Genomic DNA, 16,529 nt, shown 5'->3' on the forward strand with positions numbered 1-16,529 from the left:
ATGTTTTATAATGAAGACATCCCGACGAGAAAATTGATAATCTAGCTGAGCGGAGATGTGGACTTAGTAATAGCAGGTGTGACCAACATAGATCTTTAAGCCTATATTTTAAAATATTAAAAGTTTGCGCCGTCAAGTTTTAATTTCCTTGTTATAGTGGACAGGAATGCGTCATGAGCAAATGTTCGATGTCTACTTGATTCCATCTATTGGACCGTTGATCATAATTTGCAAATCATAATCAAATAATAAGCAATACCTCGGGTCCCTTTTAAATTTAATGTTTACTAATTTTAATTTCCGCCTACTACATTGGCTATATACATAAGCCTTTAGTACAAAACTATCGATTAATCGATTTTACTGAATCATTAGTAAACGGATTCTACCTGGATGTCTTGAATTCCATTAGATTCTCTGCCTTTGAAGGAATGTCATAAACAATGAATTCATCTATATTTATCATAGAAATATGACCTGTCCATACAATATTATTCGTTGTGATTTATTTTCAATTCTTTGGATAATTTCATAATGTCTAAAATTAACCTATCAAATATGAATGTTCTGTTGATAAAACGAGTATTTATTATTCTACCTACCCATGTGACTGCACCAGGCATCTAAAACATGAATTATTCCGCTATCACAAAATAATGCTAAATCCAATTTATAGCCTGGTTTAGCATAAATTCGGCGGCACCTCATCTTACTTATATCTGCATATTCTCCTAAAACTTGCCACTGCACCTGTAAATTATCCGTAGAAAGTCTAGCACGAATTGTATCGGTTAATGGTGACGCCACTTTCACTTGCACTGACTTATCCTCCATTTTCTTTCTCTTTTTTAATTTTAATTTATATTTTTTTGTAAATTCTGTGGATGCAAAGTACTGTACGACTCCACGTGCAAATGTCTATCATTATATGGTATATGTTAGAAATATATAGGAACTAGATGGCTGCCATGGAAACGTTCGAAAATAATTATCAGTATCATTATCATACATATCTATTGATTTTGTAAACAAAGGTGGAGCGACCATTATGTGTGTTAGCCTGTGTTAACAACAAGAATCACTTTTCGCTTACTATTGTTAATGGGCGTCACTAGTTCTACAGATGAAAGCTCGCGGGGTTTTATGACGCGCCGTTACCAGAGATCATTATTTAAATTACAGGCATATTAATTTAATGTTAATTAGATCAGGGCATTTTGTAGTAGTAAGTAGTGGGGCAAATGTTCCAGTGTTAAAAATAAAAGGGATTACTGCTTTGTAAATTAAACATACATTATGCAAGAGCTAAATCTGCCTATTGCAGGTCTTTCTTTAGGCCTGAAATGTTATCTAAATTATTCGACATAATCAACTCTCGATGTCAACGCTAGCCTGTGATATGTACTGGATTAGGATCCGATTTGCTGCTCAACTTTCATTCATGATTAAATCATGAAATAGATAATCGGGACTATGTTTTTTATCGTACCGACTTTAGTAATGATGCTCGAGGCTAGGCCGAAAATTCAATCGCTAAAATCTCGGTTCAGAGTAGATCAATTTGACTGAAATTTTCAGCAAATTCCCTTTACATTATCTTGTTTTTAACTATTATAATGAGAACTACCAACTTTTTAGCAACGCGGCAATACTTATGACGTTGTCTAGTGAAAAACGCGCTTTTGTCCGGGGATGGAAAGTATAGATAATTAGTTAAAAATCACACTTTGTAACACAAAACTTTTCTTAGTATGCCGAGATTCCAACGGTTTTTTTTTACGTCCCGGGACAGACAACCTCCCTGGAGCCTCATTAGATAGTAAGTTAGAAGATTAGAATTTTAAAAATCCGTTAGATAATCTTTTGGGGAAAGTAGGAGGGGCTGCTTACGATTAGAATTGAAACGGGATAATCCCCGGTCGAGCATTATTTTCAGCCCTTTGTCACGGTAGCCTTTCAAATGTGTGTTTGGCCCTTTGACATCCCAGTACTGCAGTTGCTGAAGGTCATATACGTTACTTCTTAAGAGCGTATCCGCTAGAAGACCAGGCAAAAATCGCAAAATGTGCTAAGATGGGGGGTCGGAAGTTTTTGATCAAACTTTTATATGACACTGAAGTGGTTACAACCTGATGTCGCTATAAAGGACTGTACTGGAAATAGTCATTTTATGGGTAAATGTTTGGTTTTCAGTGTATTTATCACCATTTTAAAGCACAGATTGTATACTATGGTGCAATAGCAACCTTCTAATTTTGACCCTGTCTAATCTTTTGTGGACTATATTTACATTGCCACTGTAGTACAGAAAAAGATACACTGTAACTTTTCCTTTCATGGTCGCAAGTAGAATTTCTTCGGATGGATTTGAAGTGCTAAGCACATAGTATCAATAGATGTAAAACAATGACCGGAATGCAACATACTTAAAACATAGAGCTTATTGAAAAGTGCTAAAAAAAATAAGCTTTTGTGATACATTTATTTTCAAATTTAATTAGTGAAATGAATTATTTTACTTTTATACGTTTTCATCATTTCATAGCCATCATTTGTACCATGTGGTACTGTATATAAGTGTATAATATTTGCATTTATTGTATATTTTGTATTGTCGTATTGTCCCTTTAACATATTTGTTGTATTGTCTCTTTAAGGTTTCATTTTCTTACAGGTCACCGAAAATGGCTACAAAATGTTCAATTTCAGAGCATGTTTCCACTGTTCATTTTGGGACTCATCCACTGATTTCTACAATTCTACAATACAGAAATCAGGAAGCCTAAATTTTAACGGCAACGCAGCCTTGCGTCGAAGTGGGCGACGTTGAACAGTGTAGCATGGTAGCTACGGTTCTGGAGCGCCGTCAGCTACACCTTCAGGGTCGGATTTAGAATGAGAGAGGCCCTAAGCAATCCCCTGAACAGGGCCCGCGACATGGGCCTTGGGGCCCTGGGACAAGCAACTCGGTGAGGGGGTGGGTCGGGGGCAATCATGCGGTTGGTGGTTCGAATCTCACTTTTAGGTGAATTTTTCATTTTTGTTTGGATTATTTTATTTAAAATAATGTATATTTGAGAGTAATGGATATGTTTTGTTAAGATCATTTCATTGAGCCCGTCGATACTCCAATGGAAGCTCGTGGACAAGTATTTTTTAAAGGCATGTTTATAAAACAGATACTAATGTATTTTAGGGCTGGTAGTAAACACCATATGAATGAACAGAAAAAAAATGTTAGTTTTTTTTTATCTACTACGGTTAATTATCTCCAAAATAGGGAAATTACAGGTTAATTTCATGGGTAATTGTTTCCATTACCTAGTTTTTGTCAAGTCGATTCCGGTCATTTTTATTTTTTTGTATCAAATGTTGTTAGGTTGCTTGTTCACGAGAACATAAATTTTTTAAACCCACCCCATGAAACTTTGGGTGGCGAAAAATGGGGAATTTAGGTAGGCTTTGATATCCAGTCCGTATACAGATCTCGTTCGCCAGAATCGTCTGAAATTCATTTTGTGGTAACAGCACTAGGTCGTCTACAGACTATGTGATTTTGGTCTTTTTGCTACGTATAGTCAAGGTGTGAGGACTTGCCAAAGTTGTATGGAAGGGGATCGACGCCACATTAAAAGACATGTAAACACGAGTAGAAGTTACTATGTCAGCATATGAAAGTGTTGTTTTGATGATTTTTCCATGTTCGATTTTACAAAATAGAAAAGTATTGTCCACTAACGAAAAAACACATGTACAAATGCGCCTTGTAACGTTTGTATTTTCTACATCTGATCTTTCAACTGTTGTAATTTCTACTATAGTGCATAATCGACATATGTAACTTCGACATCGGTATTTTCTTCCAATGTAATTTCTCCACATGTCACATCCATCAAGGCGTGGTTCCGATTTTAGCCGAAGCTTGCGTCATAAAAACAAAACCCCTTCCATAGGTATTTGAGAAAAGACGGATTTTGGCAATTTCACCATATGAAAAATGTTTTTTTAATTTTCTGTCAGGAATTGAAAGATTTATATGATATTGCATATTTATGTGTTTTGAAACTATCTCAACTTATAAACCAAATTTGGCCAAAATCTGTGATCGAAGCCTTGGCACCTTCTTTAAAACTAAGGCTATAGTTCAGTTTCTTATGGAAGCCTATTGCGGCCATTTCAGAATCCCGCCGCGAGAAGTCGAGGGCGAGAACACACGAGGGAGCGGGAAGTCGAGGGCGAGAACACGAGGGGGCGAGAAGTCGAGAGCGAGAGTGCGAGAACACGAGGAAACAGGGCAAGAATGCGAGGATCTCGCCCCGAGAACACAAGATTATTTTCACCTCGACTTCTCGCTCCCTTGTCCCTTGAGTTCTCGCTCCCTCGTTTTCGCCTTTGAAAATCCTCGTGTTCTCGCACTCTCGCCCTCGATTTCTTGCCCTCGACTTCTCGCTCCCTCGTGTTCTCACCTTTGAAAATCCTCGACTTCTCGCTCCCTCGACTTCTCGCCTTTGAGTTAATCTCGTCCTCTCGCGTTCTCGCTCCCTCGCTTCGTCACAATCTCGACTTCTCATCGACTTCTCCCACCGTCACATATAATAACTTTTCATTTTCAACAGAATTATCAGTGGAATGAAATTCGATCGTGTGACTGTTGTCGCTCGTTACTTCAGTCAGTTATATAGAGGGATAACTCGTGTTTGTCGTCACTTCCCGTTTCTTCACATGCTTGTTACACATCTCCCGTAGCAATAATCTCTGTGTTAAAATTATATGTGGAACGTGTTTAACCAGTTCTATCACATATGTAATAATGGCTGACATCAATATTGTCCTTTAATGGATATGGATTCAAATAGACGGAAATGTTTGAAGTTCTAGAAAATTTAATAGTCCTGAACAATTTTAATCTCTTCTTGGTTTTGTATTCTGTAATCGATTTTTAGTCTTCAGTCAAATCTTTCTTTGCTTTCTAACTTCATCAACGTTCATCGGGTTTTTTGATACGTGGTCTTGTCATTACTACTTACACAGATTAGATATGTACATGCAAGACAACCCCGGTACGGGTTCCTCCTGTAAGTGGTACGGGATGGGAGTGGACTGGAAGGACAATAACCAGTCGTTCGGGGGGAGGCAAAACAATGTCAGTGGTACGGGATTGGAGTGGGCTGGAAGGACAATAACCAGTCGTTCGGATGGGAGGGAAAACAATAGTTTAAATAATATTTGATTCAACAAACGGAATCGGATTGAACAACAGGTACGCGGCTACATGGATGTAGGGGGCCAATCTCAGTTTAGGGTTGGGAGTTGGGAGTTAAGGGTTGGGTGGGGGGGGGGGTTGCTGAGCCTTTTGGCCCGAAAAATTCTTTGTCACCCAAATTTTCTGAATGAATCAATCATTAACTAAAATGAATTTTCCACAAAGCTGTTCAGATTAGATTTGGGGCTAAATTCCTAACAAATATTTGAATTGAAGCAAAGCATCTATATGTAATTTTTTCACTAAAATAGATATATGGCAAATGCAACGTTACGGTCTACTCTTTATTTCGAATTTAAAGTTCACAGCCCCCCCCCCCCCCACACACACACACACACTTCCTGCACCAAGAGGAAACAACGCTGGGAAGTTTGGGGAACTGTCTAGGTCAACACCCGGTAAGTGAGTCAGCCCTTTACTGAGTCACCGCGGCTCCCTTGCACACTGATGATGACACTGCATACTACCTGTACACGTACAATGCCCCCCCCCCCCCCAACTATAATGTATGACGTGTAATCATCTTCATTTTACGGGTTGGTGCAAAGCAGCAAGACAATAAACTCCTTTTGATTTTTTTCTCTTCATTACAATATTGTCACTCCCATTACAGTATTATTTAGTTTTGGCCATATCTATTGTAAGATGCAAATTATCAATATTTCGTTTTATTGTTTCATTTAAAAAGTCCAGTCTTAAATTTAGATGTAATTTTTAGTTGAAAAGAATTGTTAACCAGTGTTCTACTCTTTAAGTAAATTGCTATGCTAATTTGAGTCTGGTTGACCGTGTCTTGCGAGGTCGCCATTGACGAAGCATGGCTGCTTCCATGAAGCTGTGCTATTATTACGGTTATTTTCATTGTGGGATGACATAAAATACGGTGAGCACACAAATTATTATATAACTGTCGAGTATAGTTATTAGGGAAAGTATTTATATTACTGTTTTTAGTTGTCACATTCATAATTACTGGTTTTGGAAGAGTTTAGAATTGTCACATTATAGCGTCTATTCGGCATGGTTGCTGGGTAAAGGCCCTCTCATAAACTATGATATATATTTATAATGTTGACACTTGTTTAAGCCAAAACTTATTTTTTGTGGTTATTTCTCTATTCTTATGTACTTGGTATATTGTGTAGATAAATATGTATGTACGGTTGTACATTTTATCATGGAAATTTAAAGGTCACATAAGACAGTTAGGTTTGTTATTTGTACTGTGCTTATAAAGGCTGTCTCTGTATTTTCAGCCAATCACCATTGCTATCACCACCACTGTCACCATTGCTATCACCACCACTGTCACCATTGCTATCACCACCACTGTCACCACTACTATCACCGCAGTTGTAACAACCTTATTACTTTATGATGATAGAAATAAAATGGTGCAATGCCGTTCATTGTTAAACCTTTTGCTGTATTTATCAGGGCTTGCCACGAGACGCGAGCAGTTGCTCGCGCTCGCGCTGTGCTCGCGTAAATCTACATTTACGCGAGCGGTTCGTTGCTCGCGCAAAATTTTAAGAAAACCCTGTAAAAATAATCAAAATATTGACAAGTTTATTGCCGAAACTAAACCAACAATGTCAATAACTTCATAAATTCGTCTGTCAAACTGAGATTCACCCAGCTGCACGCGGCATTTCCTCCTTAAATTTGATTGGCTAAAAAGTTACTCAGCACTCTTGTTACTAAAAATACACTTTAGACCTGAACGTTATGACTGGTTTTCCTACGAACACCAGTAACGAACGCGTGATAATCGAGTCTAAAGTAAAGAATGTTTACATCCGGCATTAGGCATTCACGCTAAATGAACACGTTTCAAACTAATATTTACCGGTATTTCCTATTTTATCAGAACTTCGGTTTTTATTCCATTGTGCAGTCGTATAATTTTCAATCTAAGCGTAATAATGGCCAAAGGCAACCTGATTGCCCTATCCACATTTATTTCGTGGGGTGAAGAAATCCATACGGAAATTGGTTTTAATAAAGAAGAGTACGTATGACTGTCAAAAACAGAAAGCGATGGTCACACATGTTTACTGCAAACTTTGTGCCAGGAATAGCAATTTTCTTATGATTTTAAATTGAAACAATGTTACAAAATGTGTGCTCACGCAAACAACATTTTGCGTGAGCAATTTTTATTGCTCGCCTTGCTCGCCCAAACCTAAATTTGCGTGAGCAGTCATCTGCTCGCCATCAATTTATTCGTGGCCAGCCCTGATTTATCATTGGCGTATTCGTTATTCAACATGGAAGTTGAAACTGGAAACCAGTACTGGAAACCAGTACAGTGGAAGTACGTCTGTATTATTAAAAGAAGATATTGGTAATGCTAAAGCCAAACTGAACTCAGTGTTTAAATGTTTGAAGGACATAACTGAAAATGCCAGGCTGATGGTGGTTAATAATGAGGAAATTGTTGCAGTAAGGAAACAATATTGCGACTGGATGTGTTTGTATGAAGATTATATGAACACTCATGAATACTATTGTTCTTTTTTGTCTGTAGACGAAAGAGCTACCTATTATGATGAATATTATGATGAGCGCAAGATATACTTCGCTAACTTTAAATCTTCAATTCAAGAATGGTTTATGAAGGCTGAAGATGTTACGTCAAGCAAGGGATCGAGATCCAATAAGTCAAAATCAAGTTGTCATTCATCTCGATACAGTGCCATATCGTCTTTAAAGTTTAAAGAGGACCAGAATAAAGTTGAGTTAGCAGCACAATTTGAGGCCTTGAAACAACAGAAAGAAATTGAGGCTGCAAAACTAGATTTGGAATTTCGTGAAAAGGAACTGGCTTTAGTGACTAAAATAAATATTTCGAATGGTAAGGCCAAGTTGTTCGATGAATATAATAAGACTTGTAATAAATCCTCCGAAAATAACATTGATGGTCGTAAGTCTTCAAATGTCAGTGTTAGTGATAATCATGTTCCAGTATGTGATGATCCCTTAAAGTCTGTTAACGCTGATGAAAATACTACGGAAAAGCCAAACCTCAGAACTTCGACATTGCCGCACAATCAGAATATGAGTACCAGACAAGATTTTCTCAAGAGTTCGGAATTCTAGTACTCCATCTATAGGTTACAATGATTTAATCATTCCTGAGCAAGCTTCTAGGTATATGCCTAATGCTACACTTAACCCTCCAGATGCTTGCATACCTCATCAAAATCAACCCGAAGGGGCCTTGAACACTATGCTTCGTCAGATTAGAAAACCTAGCTCCAATATAAAGCCATTTAGTGGAAACGTACTTGAATATCAATGTTTTATTCGACAATTCAATTCAGCTGTTGTGGCGAACTGTGAGTCCATGGAAGAAAAGTTAAACTTTCTTGATCAGTTTACGACTGGAGATGCAAATAAAATTGTCCAAAGTTATTGTTATTTGAACCCAGATCAAGCTTATCCCTTGGTGTTAGAACAATTAGAAACTCGTTATGGTAATGCAGAGTTAATAGCTAATGCCTTTATAGAAAAAGCACTTAATTGGCCTATCATCAAATCCGACAACCCAAAGGCCCTTGATGAATTTTCCATGTTTTTGACGGAGTGTTTACATGCGGTTCAGAGCATTGAGGCACTTAACATACTAAAATATTCAGAAAATTTAAAGAAGACTCTTCAGAAGCTACCATACCATATTCACGATAAGTTTAGAAATGTTGTACAGTTGACACGCGATCAGGGAAATAGAGTGCACTTCGAACAGCTAGTTCGTCTTGTAAATTCGGAGGCAAGGAAAGTTAATGATCCCACCTTCGGTAAACAAGCCTTATCTGTTGACCGTTCTGTATCCGATAACCCACCAGTACCACGTAAGCCTTTCAAACCTAGAGGCTCTTTCGCGACTCAACTAACTGATAATTGGGTTAAACCTAGTCCTTCGTCAGACCGTAAACCCATTAATCCTCCAAAGGAATTTGAGACTGCCTTCAGCAAGCCATGTATATTTTGTAAACATCCTTCACACCCTTTCTGTACTTGTAAGCAGTTCTCAACATTGAGCTTTGAAGAGAAATCTGACTTTATGAAATCTGTAAGACTATGTTTCAGATGTCTGAAATCTGGTCATATGTATAAATTTTGCAGTGTCAAGACTAATTGTAGTAAATGTGACGGTTCACATCATTCTATTATGCATACAAACAGTAGTGTAAATCCTGGTGGTGAAATGAACTCAAATAAGTTAAAACCTGTTGTTATCAGCGCTCTGATGGGTAAAGATATGGAGGCCGGCACCACAGATTGCACTATGGCGATCATTCCTGTTCAAGTTAAAATGCGTGGATGTTTCCAGTCTTTCAAAACGTATGCCTTTCTAGACCCAGGCTCTAGTGTTTCTTTCTGCACGCTCAATGTTATGAAGTTGCTTGGTTGTTCAGGTAGAAGAACGAAATTGACTATAGATACCATGGGGTCGTCACACACTATGGTATCATATCTTATTAAAGGTATGCAGCTTGGTGACTTAACCTTAGAAACTGTGATTGATTTACCAGACATTTATACAAAGGATAATATGCCAGTGTCTCATAGAAACATACCCACTTCGGATGATATTCGTAAATGGGCTCATCTTAAAGGAATTCACTTGCCCGTTCTTGATGCAGAAATAGGTCTTCTGATAGGCAATAACGTTCCAGTTGCATACTCACCACTGGAGATTAAAACTGAACCCCCAGGAAGCCCCCACGGTGTCAGATCCGCACTTGGTTGGATCATATGGAACTTGGTCAGAGATTCGTCTAGATTGAGGCCTACTGTAAATAGGGCAGAAATTCAAGCAGTTCAAGACTTGGAGAATCTACGTCAAATGGTACAACAGACTGCTTCTTTAGATTTCCCCGAAAGAGCAATCGATGATGTCAAAGAGAACTCCCAAGATGACAACTCCTTTATTAAGAAAGTAAATAAAACTTTGAAGTTTGAAGATGGACACTACACGATTGGTCTGCCCTTTAGAAAAGATCAAGTTTCATTACCGAACAACAAATCACATGCAGAATGTCGTCTTAACAGTTTAGTTAATAAGATAAAAAGAAATCCCCTTTATCATCAGAATTATACTGAGTTTATGGATAAGGTCATAACCAACGGATATGCAGAACAAGTACCAGAACATCAGTTAGATCGTAATGATGGTAAAGTGTGGTACATCCCACATCATGGGGTCTATCATGCGAAAAAACCTAATGAAATTCGTGTAGTATTTGACTGTGCTGATTTGTACTCTGGTATATCCCTAAATCAACAGTTACTGCAGGGACCCGATATGACGAACAGTTTGATAAGTGTATTAATTCGCTTTCGTCAGGAAAACATCGCTGTAATGGGTGACATTGAAAAAATGTTTTATCAGGTCCGCGTTCCTGAATGTGATCAGGACTTTTTGCGCTTCCTTTGGTGGCCAAATGGTAATTTGAATCGTAAGCCTGTAATTTATAGAATGGTCGTCCATCTTTTTGGTGCAGTTTCGTCACCTTCATGCGCTAATCTAGCCTTACGCCAGACTGCAATCGATAACGCACATCTATTTGATAAAGCTGTGGTCACATCAATTCTCAAGAACTTTTATGTGGACGATGTTTTGAAATCTCTTAGAGAGACTGATGATGCTATTAGTTTTGTTAAGGACCTTTGTAATATTTGTAAAAACGGTGGTTTTCGTCTCACTAAATAAACGGGATGTCCTGAATTCGATATCCATCAATGAAAGTGCCAAAGATATCAAGGAATTGAACTTAGATTGCGAGCCACTACCTTTAGAGCGTGCCTTAGGTATCAACTGGGTTGTTGAAACTGATGTGTTGAAATTCAATGTGAACATTAGTACCCTACCTGCAACAAGACGCGGAATTTTATCAGCTGTAAGTTCGGTATATGATCGGTTGGGATTAGTTTCTCCTTTTATACTACCAGCTAAGTTACTATTACAGCTACTATGTCAACTTGAACTTGGTTGGGATGACGTTATATCTGACAAAGAGCTTCAGAGATAGCAGTTATTTTTGAATAATTTAGGCTACCTAGAGAGATTTGACATTCCACGAACTTATAAACCTGATGATTTTGGTGAGATTACGTCCTACCAAATACACGCGTTTGCAGATGCAAGTGACATTGCTTATGGTGTCGCCATTTACCTGAGAATTGTGAATGTTGACAATAAAATACACTGTGCTCTTTTATTTAGTAAATCTCGCGTGGCCCCACTGAAGAAACTGACTGTACCTAGGTTAGAATTGACTGCTGCTACTATTGCTGTTAGGTTGACAAATATGATAGTGAAAGAGTTGGAAATCACTGTTGATGAGCTATTCTTTTGGACAGATAGCATGTCTGTGTTGCGCTACATCAGAAATGAAGGTGCACGCTTCCTTACATTTGTCGCAAATCGCATTGCCGTTATTCGCGATGGTAGTTCTTTATCATCTTGGCACTACATCAGCACTCGGCTTAATCCTGGTGACGACTGCTCCAGAGGACTGAGTTTTAATGATAGTTCACGGATAAAACGCTGGTTTAATGGACCCAGCTTCTTGTACAAGCCCATGAGTGAATGGCCAACTGATGAAGGCTTTTCACAACACATACCAGATGGTGATCCTGAAATAAATAAGACAACGGCTGCAACTGTTGTTGACAACTCGGCGAACATTGTAGATAGGTTGCTGTCACATTATTCCTCCTGGTTAAAATTAAGAAGAATTATCGCTCTCCTGTTAAGAGGATTTGACAATCTGAAGTATTGGGTCAACAGTAGAAAAGAAGTCTATTCTAATTTGAAAGACGGTAGTCCTGATGATGATCTGTTAAAATCTAAAGTTACAGAAGAGATAAGGAAGATGAAAAAGGAAGCTAAGAAGTCTATTTATCAACAGATAAATCCAGAAATCTTTAAAAGGGCTGAAACTGCTATCTATCGTTACGTTCAGCATCGTCATTTTAGTGCAGAAGTAGAACAGCTGAGCAGTGGTCTGCCTGTGAAGAAAACAAGTTTTCTGAGAAAACTTGATCCTATGCTACATGATGGTCTATTACGAGTCGGTGGCCGGTTAACTCGTTCCGATTTGTCATATGATGCTAAGCACCCCATAATTCTTCCCAAGGATTCATCACTTTCAAGAATGATCATTGACAGTGTGCACCGTTCAGTAGGTCACTTGGGTAAATGTGCCATATTGTCTCAGCTACGTCAGAAAATCTGGATTATCCATGCCCCAGCTTTGATAAAAAATACTGTTTCTAAATGTGTCACTTGTAAGAAGTATACAGCTAAAGCTATGGAACAGAAGATGGCAGACCTGCCTTCAGAACGTTTGAAACCAGACGAGCCACCTTTCTCCCAAGTTGGTATGGATTATTTTGGCCCTATAGAAGTGAAACGTGGTCGCTCCATGTTAAAGAGACACGGTGTGGTTTTCACTTGTCTTACTACACGAGCGGTACATCTCGAAGTGGCTTACAGCCTAGACACAGACTCGTGTATTAACTCTATAAGACGTTTCATTTCACGTCGTGGTCCTATTAAATATACTATTCAAAAAAAGTAGGGGATATTTGATTTTTAAGTGTTATTAAAGTCACCTAATGAAACTGACGAAGAAACAAATGACAAAATGAAATGAAGTTCACATTCATCGATTTATTCCAAATGATCGTTAGACTAAGTAAGGCACAGACTGACCATTATAAGGGTAAAATGATACCCGGGGTCAAACAGCAAAGTTACCACAGCATCACAACCAAGTCAGTAACGGGTAAATCCTCCTCTGTTTGCCAAACAAGCATTGATCCGACGTGGCATACTCCTAATGAGACGTCTAGGGTCATTTTGGTCCAGATTGTCCCATTCCTGTTGCAACGCAGCAGCAAGTTCTTGGACATTGGCAGGACGTTGTTGACGTTGACGTAACCTCTGTCCAAGCATGTCCCAGACATGCTCGATGGGGGAGAGGTCGGGACTCAGTGCTGGCCAAGGTAATGTGGTGATGTTCTGTTGTTGGAGGTAACCTGTAACGATCCTGGCCCTGTGACATCTTGCGTTGTCATCCTGGAAGATGAAACGGCGGCCATGACGTCGTGCGAACGGCACAACATGGACTGCCAAGATGTTGTCCCGGTAGTACTGGCCTGTAACACGCCCTGCAACAACATGTAAAGCCGTTCTTCCAGCAACAGTGATGCCTCCCCACACCATAACAGAACCACCCCCAAATCGATCATGTCTGATGACGTTAACGTCTTGGAAGCGCTCGTTTCGACGACGCCACACCCTCCTACGTCTGTCCAAAAAATCAACAGTGAACCTTGACTCATCTGAAAACATCACATTGCTCCAGCGTCGATTATCCCAGTGTTGACGATCCCTACACCAACGACGTCTTGCCTGAATGTGATGATCTCTCAAACAAGGGATCACGCGAGGACGTCGGGCGCGAAGGTGACCCCTATGCAGTCGATTCCGAATCGTCTGGCCACTCACTCTCACACCAGTGTCTGTTTGAAGACGAGCGCTGATCTGATTTGCTGTGATGACACGATTTCTCAAGGCCAAGGTACGGATAAATCGATCCTGGGCTTGAGTTGTCGCCCTTGGTCGACCTGAGCGTGGTCTGTCCTGTACAGATTGTGTATCACGGTATCTGGACCATAGCCTGCTTATGACAGACTGAGAAACATTCATCGTCCGCGCCACAACCGCCTGTGTTGTGCCGATCTGTAGCATGCCAAGGGCACGTAACCTTTCATTTTGGGTAAGCCGACGCATATCACAATTTGTTTTCTGGTCACTAAAACAATTAAACTGATGTTTCCACCCTGGAATTCAATGCCACAATGACTGTAACATTCAAAGTCAGAGTCGTGCAAATCTTGGGTTGGACCCCCATGATGATCCCAAGCATCACCTGCATTCCATGCGGTAGCTATTGGTGCGTTTGGGCGTCACATGTAACTGGAAATGTTTCTTCTGTTAGGTTCTATAGTGACTTTTTTCGTAGTCATTTGCATATTTTAGTATTATGCCCCCAAAATCAAATATCCCCTACTTTTTTTGAATAGTATATTTAATTTCTGACAATGGTACCAATTTAGTTGGTTCAGAGCGTGAACTCCGTGAGGAAATCAACAAATGGAATGTCTCAAAAATTGGTAACGAGCTTTTGCAACACAACATAAAATGGGACTTCAATCCACCATCCGCGTCAAACTTTGGAGGAGTCTGGGAAAGATTAATCCGTATTGTGCGCAGAATTCTGTATGGATTACTAAGTGAACGTTTAGTGACTCTTGATGATGAAAGTCTTCAAACCTTTCTGTGTGAGGTTGAATCCATAATGAACTCGCGCCCCATTACTAAAGTGTCAAACAATGTAAATGATCTTGATAGCTTCACACCAAATCATTTGCTGCTATTACGTGCAGGTGAATCTCTGCCTATTGGAAGTTTTGATAAAACAGATGCTTACGCGAAGCGACGATGGAGACAGATTCAGTATTTGTCTTATATATTCTGGAAACGCTGGTCGAAGGAATATCTGCAACTTCTCCAAGAGCGACAAAAGTGGGTGAAATCCAGAAGAAATGTTTGTGCTGGGGATATAGTTTTGATACTCGATGGAAATATTCGGTCTTCCTATACTCTAGGACGTGTTGTAAATGTGCACCCTGATAGAAATGGTCTAGTGCGTGTTGTGACTGTCAAAACCAAAACAAGCACTCTGGAACGTCCAGTAAATAAGTTGTGTATGCTGTTGGAATCCGATTTGTAGTATCTGATTTCATTGTAGTATACATGTATGTGACATTGTTGGACTGTTGGATAGAAGAAACTGTGTAGGTTAACCTTTATGTTGCATGGACTGTATTGGAATAAGAAACATGTGGCACTATTGGGACAACTGTTAATGAATTCCGTGAGATGACAATCTGTGAAAGTTTTGATGAGGTGACTGTTATTTTATGAAAGCCTTATCAGAATGACTGCTATGAAAGTCTCATTGGAATACTGTAAAATCTACTTGTAACATTATTTGTCACAGTTTCATTATAACATCTAATATAGACAACCATATGTTAGATTGCCTAAACTATGTTTTATATAAGAAAGTATAAATTATTACATTGTGTTTGAAAATTTGAATTTAATTTAATTCAGGTTTTATGTTGTTAGTCTACATATATTTCTAGTTAGAAACCGTTTTTGAAATGTAGATTAATTCTGTGTTTTATCTTATTATGATGTACTTTAGAGTTTAATTTGTTAGTAATCATTATTGACATTAAGTCCATTTAGTTTTAAGATTGGTTTAAGGGGATAATTTGCTCTTTGTTAGAGTGTTTATAATCGTTCCTTGACTATGCACGATTAGGAGGCCGGTGTAAGATGCAAATTATCAATATTTCGTTTTATTGTTTCATTTAAAATGTCCAGTCTTAAATTTAGATGTAATTTTTAGTTGAAAAGAATTGTTAACCAGTGTTCTACTCTTTAAGTAAATTGCTATGCTAATTTGAGTCTGGTTGACCGTGTCTTGCGAGGTCGCCATTGACGAAGCATGGCTGCTGCCATGAAGCTGTGCTATTATTACGGTTATTTTCATTGTGGGATGACATAAAATACGGTGAGCACACAAATTATTATATAACTGTCAAGTATAGTAATTAGGGAAAGTATTTATATTACTGTTTTTAGTTGTCACATTCATAATTACTGGTTTTGGAAGAGTTTAGAATTGTCACATTATAGCGTCTATTCGGCATGGTTGCTGGGTAAACTATGATGTTTATTTATAATGTTGACACTTGTTTAAGCCAAAACTTATTTTTTGTGGTTATTTCTCTATTCTTATGTACTTGGTATATTGTGTAGATAAATATGTATGTACGGTTGTACATTTTATCACCGCAGTTGTAACAACCTTATTACTTTATGATGATAGAAATAAAATGGTGCATTGCCGTTCATTGTTAAACCTTTTGCTGTATTTATCTATTTTAGTGAGAAAACTAAATATCTGTCGATGCTATGTTTCAGTTTAAATATTTGTTAGACCTTTATTAGACCTTTATCCTCAAATCCAATCTGAAAAAAGTTGAACTTATATAGGCCCTTGCCTGTAGTTAAATCTTATTCAGTTTATCGAATAAATTCTTTAAACAAAATACTGTTATCAATAATTATCGATATTTTCCATAAAGGGAGATAATTCATTTTACCATAAAT

The 16,529-nt window shown here is 38.4% G+C and overlaps 1 protein-coding gene across 1 annotated transcript; it reads left to right on the forward strand.

The window, feature by feature from the left end:
- The first annotated feature begins 5,963 nt into the window (after nucleotides 1-5,963).
- LOC126814619 (uncharacterized) lies at nucleotides 5,964-11,014 on the forward strand. Its single transcript, XM_050539890.2, has 2 exons — nucleotides 5,964-6,146; nucleotides 6,520-11,014. Exon 2 carries the CDS (start codon nucleotides 8,421-8,423, stop codon nucleotides 10,980-10,982), a length of 2,562 nt encoding a protein of 853 aa, XP_050395847.1. The 5' UTR covers nucleotides 5,964-6,146; nucleotides 6,520-8,420; the 3' UTR covers nucleotides 10,983-11,014.
- Nucleotides 11,015-16,529: the final 5,515 nt, after the last annotated feature.

The sequence above is a fragment of the Patella vulgata genome, chromosome 3 (genome assembly GCF_932274485.2).
Source record: "Patella vulgata chromosome 3, xgPatVulg1.2, whole genome shotgun sequence".
Taxonomy (NCBI): domain Eukaryota; kingdom Metazoa; phylum Mollusca; class Gastropoda; family Patellidae; genus Patella; species Patella vulgata.